The sequence below is a fragment of the Hibiscus syriacus genome, unplaced genomic scaffold, assembly GCF_006381635.1.
Source record: "Hibiscus syriacus cultivar Baekdansim isolate YM2019G1 unplaced genomic scaffold, ASM638163v2 tig00005406_pilon, whole genome shotgun sequence".
In the NCBI taxonomy this organism is placed as follows: domain Eukaryota; kingdom Viridiplantae; phylum Streptophyta; class Magnoliopsida; order Malvales; family Malvaceae; genus Hibiscus; species Hibiscus syriacus.
Window position 1 is genome coordinate 5814134 of NW_024062056.1, and position 14191 is coordinate 5828324.

At 30.3% G+C, this 14191-nt stretch overlaps 1 protein-coding gene and 1 long non-coding RNA gene across 2 annotated transcripts; both read right to left on the reverse strand.

The window, feature by feature from the left end:
- Window positions 1–3101: 3101 nt before the first annotated feature.
- LOC120199328 lies at window positions 3102–4298 on the reverse strand. Its single transcript, XR_005523451.1, has 2 exons — window positions 4263–4298; window positions 3102–3200 (listed from the first exon to the last, which is right to left on the reverse strand). It is a non-coding gene; the product is annotated as an uncharacterized LOC120199328 (long non-coding RNA).
- Window positions 4299–9592: 5294 nt separating this feature from the next.
- LOC120199261 (FT-interacting protein 3-like) lies at window positions 9593–11514 on the reverse strand. Its single transcript, XM_039200405.1, has 4 exons — window positions 11152–11514; window positions 10629–10943; window positions 10158–10401; window positions 9593–10080 (listed from the first exon to the last, which is right to left on the reverse strand). Exons 1-4 carry the CDS (start codon window positions 11512–11514, stop codon window positions 9593–9595), a joined length of 1410 nt encoding a protein of 469 aa, XP_039056336.1.
- Window positions 11515–14191: the final 2677 nt, after the last annotated feature.

The window sequence follows — 14191 nt, forward strand, 5'->3', positions numbered from 1 at the left end:
TCGTTTAAGAATAATCTTTTCTGGCGACAATCTACCCATCCATGATGTGGAGATAACCAATCCATGCCCAAAATGATTTCGACCTCAATAAAGGGTAACTCTATCAAGTTTGCCAAAAATACTACCCTTTGAATTTCAATTGGACATTTTCTACACACCCTAGCCACCCTTGCACTTTGACCCATAGAATTTATCGCTATCATTTCACTAGCAATTGGTTCTAAAGGAATTCTTCTATTTCTAATCAACTTGGTACTAATATATGAATATGTAGAACCTGGGTCGACTAAAACAAAAACATGTTCATAAAAAATGTGACATGTACCTGTTATAATCTCCGAATCATCCATATCTTTACTGGTATTTATGTTATAAACTCGGGCCACACCCCGAGTCTCTTATCTTTGGCTAGACTCATTTTGATCGCCTGCTTTTCCTCTACCTCTACTTCTACTTGGTGCGGTGACTGATCTATCTGATTGTGTGGATCTATTTCCTTATTTCTTCAGACAACTCTGAACAAAATGACCAGATTCCCCACAATGGAAACAAGCACCAGAAAGCAACCTACATACTCCCCCATGTGACTTACCGCACATCTGACATAGAGGTTTCTCTCCATGAGTTCTACCCGAGCTAGGAGCTAGGAATGCGACTGCTTAGTTTTTCGTGAAGCTGTATAATAATCAGTTCTATCAGTGAATTGAGAACCTAAGCCCTTGCCCATTTTTTCATAATGTATAGATGAAGAAGTTCCAATTCTTTTTTCCCGTCTACATACTCTGCTCTGTAGCTAGAGTCTCCTCTTGTTTCAATCGCCTTTCTCTATTTATCACTTTTTACAGACTAGACAAATTTAATGCCAACATCATCTATTTTAGCTTAGGCCTCAGACCCTTAATGAACCAATCTCAACGAGCTTTATCATTAGGAACAACCTCTTTAGCATAACGGTTGAGCTTATTATATTCGGCCTCATATTTATGCACTGCTCGATCCCCTTGTTTCAAGCTAAGGAACTTCAATAACATCGATCTCTTGAACTACTCCCCAATATACTTGTTCTTGAATTCCTCTTGGAAGAACTATCAGTTCACTTGCTCGGGCAACGCATACATCATCGAGTTTGTCCACCATACCCGAGCCAATCCTCTGAGTAACGATACAGCTCTGCCGAGTTTTTTATGATCGGAGCACTGCAAACTTTCCAACATTGCCTTTATATTGTTCAACCATAAATTTGCATCCATTGGACCTTTACTTTCTTCTTCCCTAAACTCAGGAGCTCCCAAACTTCTTAAATCCTTTGGGATTAGCATTCGCGGTACTGGAGGAGCAGGGGAGGCGGAGGAGGTTGAAACCTTGTCAAAATGGCATCTAGAGCTTGCATAAAAACTCTGAACTTTGGAACAGACATCCCCTGAGGTGCCGATGTGCTGGTATCCTCTGAAGGAATCGGATGTTCGCTATTTTCCTCATAACTTTCACTTCCCGATTCATCTCTACTTTCTTGACCAACCGCTCTTCTTGAATTCGTAGAATCCGACATCTGTCATAACATTCATAAAAATCATAATTAAGTTAGTAAGAAGAAACATCTTTCATATTCATTCTATACCCTATCAGTAACCTTGACATCTTAGTGGCATGTAAACTATTTTTATATCATACTTGTAACACTCGTAACCCATATAATTATACCTATACAGATTATAGATGTCACACAAATTTCTTAAATCATTTCCACTTTTACAAGTGATTTAAAATTTATTTTCTTAAAATAGTAAATGATATTATAAAAATATCATATCATATGAATTGTGTTTCGTTATAACAAATTTAAAACAAAAGATTTTTTATGAGCAGCGAATAGTGAACAGTAATAGTGAACAGTACCTGTGAACAATGAACAGTGGGGGTATCAGTTCTCCTGTAGCAAGGAATTGGTTCCCCTTTAACATACTGGAAAATTTTTAACAAACGTGGTTACTGTTCATTACTATTAACTACTACAGTAACTTCCAAAAATTACATATAAAACTCATAAAAATTAACCTTTCATCACTATCAAGTTACCAATTGGTTTCCAAATTAATTCAACAAAACAAATTTAACATTATCAAATTACATGCCACTATCTAAATCAAATTCCATCATAGGATGTCTTACTGATATTGAAATATACTTTTCGATGCTTTATGTCCCTTTGAACTCTTTATTCCACTACTGGTTTTTTTACCTATGCATGAAAATCATCACACGCTAAGTATAAACTTAGTGAGACAATTAAAACAATAAACAGTGCAATATAATTCATGCATGAATTTCAATGTCAATTTTAAAATGCCATAAAATCATGTTACCATCATATTTAATATTTATCATGATCAAAATAATACAACTTTCTTACCAATATACATATCATTTATCACATAAGCTCATAAGCTTATATTACCAACATTCTTACCATTTATTCCATAAGTTCGTAAGCTTATTTTACCAATACTTACCATTTATTCCATAAGCTCGTAAGCTTATTTGCATACTTACCATTTATTAACCAATAAACCATAACCCAAAGTATAACTATAGGAGGAACCCAGTATAGGAGTCAAATATTGCACCGAAGTGCTGAGGTCGAGCTTTGCTCACCTAATAATGCACCGTAGTGCTTGTATTGTGTCTTCACTAGACACTAAGGCCTGCACTATGTGCCTTCTCTAGACACTCTAGTACTACCTAATATGCAGTTGCTAGACTCTATGGCATGCCATTAATAGCACTGATCCTCAATAACATACTTGGGCATATAGTCAATTTATTTGATCCATCCATGGCAAATTATATCAAAACCATTTAACATTGGGCAGTTCATACCCACAATATCATTCATGATAAAAATCATATATGTTCATGATAACATCATATGCAACAATCAGTGATCAATGCATTTTATATTCAACCTTTGACATATTTAGAATATATCAAATATATGATAAATGACATAAATATGATGTCAACATAAACTAGGTCGACTTATCGCAAGTCTTCCTAATGATGTATAAAACATTCATGTATAATTTCATGCATGTATTGCACTCACCTTGACACTTTATATCTTTCAAAAATATGTGCCTCACTATTGTCCATAATAAACCCTTTTTGTACTTGACTTACTTCAATTGCAAATCAATCATAATCTGTGTAAATAACAAATTCATAATAATTCATATGTTAGTATTGTACTAACATAAATACATCCCATAATAACTCCATAATATACTTGAACTCATTTTCGATCAAAATACTTAACTATTAATAATTCCTTTTAACATTGGAACCCACTTTTCCAAATTACTCAAAATGGCCCTTCACCATTTTATCACTTAGATTCTTAATACCAATAATTTCAGCATTGAAATATATTCCCATTCAAATGCTTTTACAAAAGCATAATTACATTTAAGTACACCAACTATACAATTGTTGTACTTAAATCACTAATATTTTCAAACTTCCAAAATAGTCATATTTCACATCTTACACTCATTTCAATTCCCAAACAACAATTTCCAGCATAGTATATCAATATAATACTTACACAACAACCCATCAATTTTCCATATTCAGACAACTCACACTACCTTTAAAGAATCCGTATTATGTATTGATATACACACTTGAATTCAATTCTGTTTATTCCATTGAAAACTAGACTCGAATACAAATCTATCCATATAAATAAATCCTTCTAATTCATTCTGTACAATTTATGGTGAATTTTCAAAGTTGATCAACAGAATCTATTTTGTAGAATATGCTGTCCTAATGTTTTGACATTTCCTCGGTTAAAAATTCATTTCTTTTTGTACACACCTTGAAATTGATCCCCGTTTGTTTTAAAAAAACTAGATCGATATATGGACACAATATATAAAAATAACCTCCAAATTATTTTTATATAATTTCTGGTGAAGTTTTAAACTCACTACTAATTTCAAAATATAAACTGTTTTCTAGAACCTCATCCTTAGGTTCTTCATCAATTCTTACAACCAATTCTTTAAAATCACTTAACTCTTCATAACCCATAAAACACAAGAACCCCTTCATCAACTCAAGATGAACTTGAACACTAACAATATTATCATGCAATATTGGTACCAAATGATAGCGTTTTTCGCATATAACAATTTTCTACTTACAACATACTCAAAATCCTAAGTAAATTGCTTGAAAATGAAATTAAAGCTTTCTCTCACCTTTGAAGAAGCTCACGTCTGGTTGGAGAAGAAAATGAGCATGTGAAATGAAATGTTAGGTACATTTCATCCTAATTTACATTTAATCTAACTTTAAATGAATATAATATTCATTTACTTGAGATAAGACCAAATCACCCTTAATGAATCTTCTTATTCACCATAAAAACATGACAACTCATCCTTATCATATTTCAAAGTCAAAGCTGAATTATTTTGACTTTTAATTTCGAAATTCCCCTTGAATTTTCAAAATTTACGTTTTAGTCACTAAATTCCACTGTTTCAATTAAATCTAAAAAATTGCACATTTCCAAACCAAATTTCTCTGATATAAAATATTAAAATAATATTTCCAACCATTTTATAACATCCTTCAAATTTTTGTAAAATTCCAATTCGATCGGAATTACCGATTTCCTTACCAGCTTTAACCCTTTCTAATTTTTCTTTACTAAAATTACAAATCCAAAAATATGGTTTCTATAAAACTCCACTCTCAAGAGTAAACCATATATTTATGGAATAAAATTCTTTTTAGGAAATTTCTCACTTAATTCCCTAAACTTTTTCCTAATTTTCTACTTTGACTATCAAACTTTCAAAATTTTCATTTTGGTCATTGTCTGAATTTTTGGGGTATTACAAAACTACACTCATTTTCTGTCGAGAATCGGCTAAACCTATAACTCTGATACCAATAAATGTAACACTTATCTCCCCGTATACCTTTCCATATACGAGTTACAAGTGTCACATCATATGTATCCTTTTTTTAAACAGTTCCTCATTTGAAAACTAGTACTATTTTATTTCGTTTATAACACATTTTAATTTACTTAAAATAAATCATACATTTAATAAGGTAAAAAACAAAAAGAGAGGTTCAATGTTTCACCGTATACGTAAATTTAATTCAAAAGATTTTTAAAGCATTTCTTCCTATAAACCTATTACATGCAATCTAAAATACATCAAAAGTAGACATGTAAGTCGTACTGTTACTGACAAGGCGATTCCGGCTTGGATGTCTATTGATCTCCTTACTTAGCGGATATTCTACCTACGAACGAAATAAACATACGTTAAACATGATCTCCTTACTTAGCGGATATTCTACCTACGAACGAAATAAACATACGTTAAACATTACTTAGTGAGGCGTACTTAATCATAAGTAAAATTCTAAACTCAATTTATTTAATTACAATTCACATTTCAAGTGATTCTTTCAATTCAATAAACACTCTATAGTTTACATCTGTAGTGTTAATACCATCATTTCTCAACCATTTCTATCATCTATGTGGTTTGCATACCCATTACTAATATAAAGATACATTTCTTTATCATGTAGTCCTTGTGTTTATACACACATTTCCCATATAAAAATTCATACACTTAGTATGAATCTCTTAACCATTTGCACACAAAGTGGCCAATACTAAAATTCATACACTTAGTATGAATCTCTTAACCATTTGCACACAAAGTGCACAATACGGAAATTCATACACTTAGTATGAATTTCCTATCTTTTGCACACGAAGTGACCAATATGGAAATTCATACACTTAGTATGAATTTCTTAACATTTTTGCACACGAAGTGCCCAATATGGAAATTCATACACTTAGTATGAATCTCTTAACATTTTTGCACACGAAGTGCACAATACGGAAATTCATACACTTAGTATGAATCTCTTAACATTTTTGCACACGAAGTGCCCAATACGAAAATTCATACACTTAGTATGAATTTCTTAACATTTTTGCACACGAAGTGCCCAATACGGAAATTCATACACTTAGTATGAATTTCTTAACTTTTGCACACGAAGTGCCAAATACGAAAATTCATACACTTAGTATAAATATTTTAACATTTTTGCACACGAAGTGCCCAATACGGAAATTCATACACTTAGTATGAATTTCTTAACATTTTTGCACACTTAGTGCCATTTGGTAATCGCCATACCTACATTAATAATTTCTACAATTATGAATATTATAACATGTACGTACATAATTAAATACACTCACATGCTTCCGCGTTATGAATCCAAAATGTAAGGTTGATTACTCCGGTACTTTGCCTTTACCCTTAGTTTTGCTTATCTCGGGAGCTTGGTTTCGATCTACTCAATCATCCATTAAAACATGTACCATACCCAATATTAGTATATTTTATAACCATTATACTTAAACAATACTCAAAAGGACATATCATTTACTTTCTATAACAATATCAGCCTATTTTTAGCATTTCTGGCTCCATAGTATCGATACCCCTACCATGGTATCAATACTACTATACTATGGTACCGATACTCTGATATGGTATCGATACCATTTTTGCATTATGTTTCGAAATGGTATCGATACCTTCCCTTCGGTATTGATACTCCCCCTTCGGTATCGATACTGATTGAATCAGTATCGATATTACTTAGCAATTTTCAGCCTATTTTTAGCCTGTAATATCGATGTTGTTCTATTAGTACCGATACCCGTACCCAGATTTTCCAGTTTTTAACCTGATTATCACCCAAATGGTGTTGAATTTCGTTATATAAACACCAAACAATGCTATTAAACTCTTCTTTAACTATCCATACTAACATTCCTTCATTTAGCCTCTTAAAACATCTAAAATCTTCCAAGAACAATCAATTCTAAGAATCACACCACTTTTCCTAATGTGTTCTTAATCCTATCCAATACTTCTAATCCCTCATTTACCTCTTTGACAAGTCAAATCTACCAGTAAACATCCATAAACACTCCTATTTTAACATATCACTAAAAAACCCATTTTCTTCAATCTCTATTATCTCATCCATAACTTAGTTTTGATCCCCTTTAATCATTCCTTAAGCTTCTAGTATACTCAATGCGTCAAAACCCAACAAAAAACTAAGGAATAAACTAGTAAATTGAAAACTTAACTTTGAGCTATGGAGGAGCACGAGAAAGAAGAAGAAGGAAAGGAGTTGACCAAATTTACTCCCATTTTCCCCTTACTCTATACTTTAATACCTTAAAAGAAATGAATTTTAAATTCATCTAACTCCAATTGACCAAAATGTCCTTTTAATCCTCCATTACTACAATTTAGTTTAAACTATTCTTCCCAATTCATTTTCATCTTTTATCAATTAATCAAATAGATTCTCAAATCTTAAATCCTTTCAATAAAGTCCCTAATTCAACATTTGGGGCATTACACAACCAACCATGGCTTCACATCTAAAAGGTGTCCAAAAATCAACTATGACAAATCAAATACCTTGGGTACCGTAATAAAATTGATGTCAAACACCTATTGGATTACCTGGATGAAAATGATACATGTCCAGAGGATAAAATTAAAGATGATACAATACTTTTGCAACCAATTACATAGAAGGAAACACTCATAGCAACAACGATTCTTCACAACTTTTTGTTACAATATGAGAACACCACCAAAACTTTTAATGCAATAAGAAAAGTTAGAGATCAAATACCACTAGATTTAAATTTTAAGAAGAAGCAAACAACAATAGAATCATATTTTACTAAATTTTCCTATTTATATTTATAATTTTATAGAATTATTAATTTATAATATTAAAAAAAACATAAATCTATATAAGGGTATTCCAAAAAATTATTATCTTATTAATTTATCAAAATTATTAATTTAGATCGTGAGCCCAAGTCGAGACTAAGAAAATTTATTATTTTAGAAAGATTTATTAATTTATGAAGTATTAATTTATAGATGTTCTCTTGTACATTTTTAAATTTTATTAGTTTCAACATTTATAAATTTACTATTTTTTTAATCTCGTACTATAATATTATCATAAGTAAAATCATGTTTGAATATATATATATATTAAATATATATATATATATATATATATATATATAAAAAAATGAATTTAAATTATAAATCTTTAACTAATAATTTAAAAATTAAATTCTATAAATTTACTTCTAAATTATAAATTTTCTAAAAAAATAAATTTTATATTTAATCAATTAATTTATAATAATAAATAATAATTTTTTAATAATTATAAATTTAATAATTTAACTTCTAATATAATAAAATTACTAATAATAAATAAATTATTTAATCAATTTAATTTAATAATTAAAATTAAAATTTTTAATCTAATAATTATAATTAATATAATTTTTTTATTAATCTAATAATTATAACTAATTTTTAATTAAAAAAATTTAATCTAATAATTATAATTAATATATAAAAAATTTTATTAATTTATAATCATAATTAAATTTATTAATCTAATTATCATAATTAATAATTTATTTTAAATTGTGAAGAATTTTTTTATTAAATTTATCGATCCCAATTTATTAATTTAATAGAATTTTTGTATATATTTATAAACTATAATTTATTAATATAAATAGTAAATATATTAATCTAATGATCATATTTAATCATGTACTTTAAATAGTAAAGAAGTATTTTGTCACATTATAATATCATAGATTTATAATCTCACAGCTTCATTAATTGTAACTTACAAGTTATGTAAATATCAAATTATTTAAATAATAAGTCAAATTATTTAAATAATAAGTCAAATTATTTACAGGTTAAGCAAATTATAAATCAGTTTTATAACATATCATGTTGATAACACATTAGGTAATATCAGTTATTTATTAATTTAATCTTAGATTCAGGTCGTCCTCATATAGATTCAAATCTAAAATTCTTAGATCTAACTTGAATTTAAGTCAACATTAATTCAAATTTGAGTCAAATCTAAATTATCATCATCTTAAATCACAAAAAATTATAACTCAAACCGATTTAAGTCGGTTAATAGGTCAAATCAATTTTTCACGCCCCTACTCACCGCTTGTGCTTCCATTGTGGAATGGAATTGGATACGGCTTACCGATCCAAAATGGTTTAATACGGCTTGATTTATTACGCTTTCAAATTTGACCAATTTTAATTAGCGTAAAGTATAGTAATGATCATTGAATTTTTCTAAAGCTTTCATTTAGGTCCTCAATTTTTAAAACTTTCAATATAATCCCCTGACATTTAGTCCGTTTGCAATATGGTCCCTCAACATTTAGTCCATTTGCAATATGGTCCCCGACGTAACTGTTGGGGGACCATATTGCAAATGAACTAAATGTTGGGAGACTGTATTGCAAGTTTTAAAAGTTAAGAGACCTAAATAAAAGCTTTGAAAAAGTTCAGTGACCCTATACTTTACCCTTAAAAGAATGGCATAACATACTAAATTAATAATGGTATAAAACCAAAAAATCAATTTATTTAGTTCATATAATCATCTTAGAAAAATAAATATTATTCTCATAGCATAAAATCTGCTTTTGTAGGCAGCCTACTAAAGAAATTCTGGGGAGCATTAATATCGATGTAATTCTTGGGTCTCGCCAGTTTAGCAGTGAGTGAAACCTCTCCAACAGTGTTGCAATGTCACCAATCACAGTCACGAACCTCCCCGCGATACTTCTAAGCCGGTCGTATCTCATCCAGAGAACATCGGGTCGTCTCGAAGATGGGAAAGTGTCGAACTCTTCGTCCGGTTCGTCGGCTGTTGCAGGAACGAATTGCTTGGCATCGATATGTGTTGGATGCATCAGTCGCTTCCACCACTGCAAAATCATTGCTTGAATACCACACAGAATCACTGCTGGCAATATCAAGTCTGGTTTAAGAGCTATAATGCAGTAGATTGCAATGACTGCAACGGTTGCTGTCGGATTCTTCCATTTGCGGATTTCATCGAACCATTTCCGAGCATCTGATAAGCACTTCAAAGTAGCCAAAATTCTGAAAAAAAATTAGCTTTGGCTTTCCTTAAGCTCCACGTCGTGGAACCTCCGTCCAACATGTACTCCACAACTTCGCTCCTTAACGGTGGTTCGGTCCGGCTTAGACTCAAACAGAGAATTCGAGTAGCTTGTTCCCGTAAACTATCGAGTTGATATATCGAAAGCGGATAAATATGATGCATTGGAGGCAACATAGGATTCATGGTGTAAACCAGAAATAAGTTGAAGTAAGATGTGCAAGTAAATCTTATAGCTAACTGAATTTCTCCCGTTCTTTTTACTCCATTAGGCTGTAACACCAAAAGGGGGTAAGAATATGTGTAAATCTTGTTCTTTGCCAGAGTCGAAAATCGAATCTTTACCTTTCCTATACTCGGATCTTTTCCATCTCCGGCCACATCGCCATCATGCAAGTGACAGACATCAAAAACTCCTATGGTAAGCATGGTGTACGGATCATAAACATCCCATGTATATTGTTCATTCCATTTCGGATCGAAACTGTCTACTACTTTACCCACTTAGGTCCATATTTCGCCACACAATAAGCATCGGTAGTTTCACGGCCATCTCTAACCTTCATTGGCTGCAAACCAGTAGCATTTATGATCCCCAACTCCAAAACTCCAATCATAGTCGTCCACAGCACTTTTACTGTAGGCCGGTAATCGCTTCCAAAGTGAATGGATTCATCGAACACATGATATCCGCCATCAAGACTTACCCTCATGTTAAGCTTACTAAAGAATTTCTCCTCTTTCCTCACACAATCTTCAAACACAACATCTTCAAGATTGCACCACTTCGATTTAGCCGGTAACGGTAGCAGCCTCTGATCGACATCCAACAAATGAATTACGCACTTCCCTAAATGTCAGATTCTATTGTTTCGAGACAATCTTCTACCGTTATGATCAAAGGATCAACAAATGGTTCGGCAACAACGAACATCAAATCCTCATTCCATTTAGGATTCACATTCTTATCAGGGGAAACTCTGGTCCTCAATATCACATCCCCAACGACAGACAAGTTGGAACATCATGCAAAACAATGGTGATTTTACCAATCATATCCTCATTGATCACATTGATCTCCATGGTTGTACCCTGCAACCGATCTACTGTGAAGGCGAAAACTTGTTTCCATTCCGAATCTGGTTTCTTCTCGAAATATTTCGTCGTTGCACGATAGTTTCCGATCTTTATTTCGACATAAGGATTCATGATTCCAGTGGGAGTTTCCAGCGGTAAATCTCTAGCTCTAACTATTCTGACAAATAAGAACTTCATCTGCTCGACAAGATCGAAGGAAGATGCAAGGTTTTCATTACCAGAGACTCGGTCACCCCCTATGCTCGGTCTGGTTTCCCTCAAAGAATAGTCTACTTCTTCACCTGCCATTGTGAAAAGCGAACTGAAAAGAAGGGATCAAATGTTAGAATCTTCTGCAAAAATAAATGAACTGTGGAAAACCCCAAGAAAGAATTACGTAAAACAGATTAAGTATATACTTTATATACAACCCAATTTCCCATAATGCTATTAATTTGAAGATATTCCAAACAAACTGTATGAATTGGGACATAAGAAAACAGGTTTGGATTTCAAAACATGCAAATTTCAATGATTTTATTGTTGCAAGAAGAGCAGATAACTCAAAACATCTTTCAGGAGAGACTAGTAGAAACCAATGTTGAAGTTAGGATTAGGGTTTTTAAAAGCTACCTTATTTAATTAAAGGGTAAAGTATAGTAATGGTCACTGAAATTTTCTAAATATTTCATTTACGTCCTCAAACTTTTAAAAGTTGCAATAAAGTCCCTCAACATTTAGTCCGTTTGCAATATGATCCCCCAACAGTTACGTCAGGGACCATATTGCAAACAAACTAAATGTTGAGGGACCATATTGTAAATAGACTAAATGTTGGGATACTGTATTGCAAGTTTTAAAAGCTGGAGGACCTAAATGAAATATTTAGAAAATTCAGTGACCATTACTATACTTTACCGTTTTAATTAATCTTTCAGAGATTCTAAAAAATAGGATTTCCCATCTCTAACAAAATTACCATTACAATACAAAGCTGTAAATGATTATTCCAAATTTCCTCATTTATTGTTATCAATTATCAAGGCTAAACCATATATGTAATACCCTAATTATCACTTTTGTTTCATTTTAGTCACCGACTTTTTAAAATCAAAACAAATATTACATTTTGATTTTATTTTTGTTATCTACCATTAAAATAAATAACATAACTATTGATGTGATATTTTTAATTTTTTTTTAAATTATGACATGATATTATCTTATGGAGACACGTTAGTATTACCATTAATTTTTTAACAATATGTGAAAAATAAATTAAAAATATATAACGCTAGAGATGATTTTAAAATAGAAAATAATTAAATAACTAAAACAGAATAAAAATAATAATTAAAGTACTAAATGTATATTTTACCTTATTATCTTCTATAATATTGTCTTTTCAGATAATGAAACGTCACATGACTGCATGAAAATACCGCAACTTGACGCATCGTGAAAGAAATGCTTATATTTTAGGATCCGTTTGTTTAAAAAAATAGATTTTGAAAATTAATTTTTGTAAGATGAATTATATATTTTGGGAAATATTTATTGAAAATTATTTTATGATGTTTGAATGATGTGTGAATTATATTTAGTGATTAATAATATTTTTAGAAACAATTAATTATAAATATAAAATATAATAAATCATATTATTTATCAAAACAATATTTTTATTTTTTAAAATTATAATAATGTATTTAAAATTATTTACTTCAATATTATTATTAAAATATTAAATGTAAAATGTTATAAATAAAAATATTAATATTATTATATTTTATTAAAATAAAATTATTATAAATTATATTAATTATTTATTAAAATAACAATAATATATTATTAGTTATGTTAATTACTTATTAAAATATAAAAAATATAATATTAAAGTAAAAATATTATATTATATTCTAAGAATTATTAATAAATATATTTTAAATAATAAATAATTTAATAATATTATTTCTATGAAATTAATAAATAATATTGATGTTATTAATAATTTATTACTATAACATTAAAAAAATATCATATTGTATTATTAAAATTATCAATAAATATAATTTAATAATTAATATTTTTATTAAAATGATATTAAAATGATATATTATTATTAAATATGTAAAATAAAAATGTTTTGAGGTATTTATGCTTTGAAGTAAAAAGTTCGTAAAATGACTCACAGAAAATTAAGTAATTTTTCAGAAAATGCAAAGAAAATTATGTTAGTCAAGAAAATAAATTATATTGACTATCTATTTTCTGCCAACTAATGCTTAAAAAATAAAGAAAATATGTTTTTTTAGAAAAATAAATTTTAGGGAAACAAATAGGCCTTTAATGTATAATAAAAAATTTAGCTCATAGATCGTATAAGACCTTAAAACATGGAGTATTCAAAATAAATATATTTCAAAACTGTAGTCACTTAAAATACATATGACACCTAAGACGCCCCTATGGACTCCTCTGAAAACTCTTTTGATCCATCGATCCCAAAAAAACGTGGCCGTAGGGATGAAGCACCCCTTCTCCTGTCATTCCCTCTTGCTCGCCAATGATGGATTGCAACTTCTTTTCCGTCCCTCCTCCACCTTCCTTTAAGGACATGGTTATTGGCTTAAATGGTTCTTCCCAATCTGAATTTTTTTTTGACTTGGACGATGATGATATTGACCTTCTTGATGAAGATATTTCCATTGGTTTATCGGACGACATTCCAACCATAGATTTCTCCGATAGAGTTCAATCCCTAGCCATAAAAAGAATGGAACTGAACCTTGTTGTCAAAGTCTTGGATCGTCGAGTTGGGTACCATACACTCCAAAACCGTATTTACAATATATGGAAACCAGCTAGTGACTAAATTGTAAGATTTTAAACTTCGTGTCTATTTTTGAAAAAATTAAAAAGTTTAGGGACTTAATTGGAATATCTTGTGTAGGATTGAATAGCAAAGGAGGAAGGATGGAAGGGT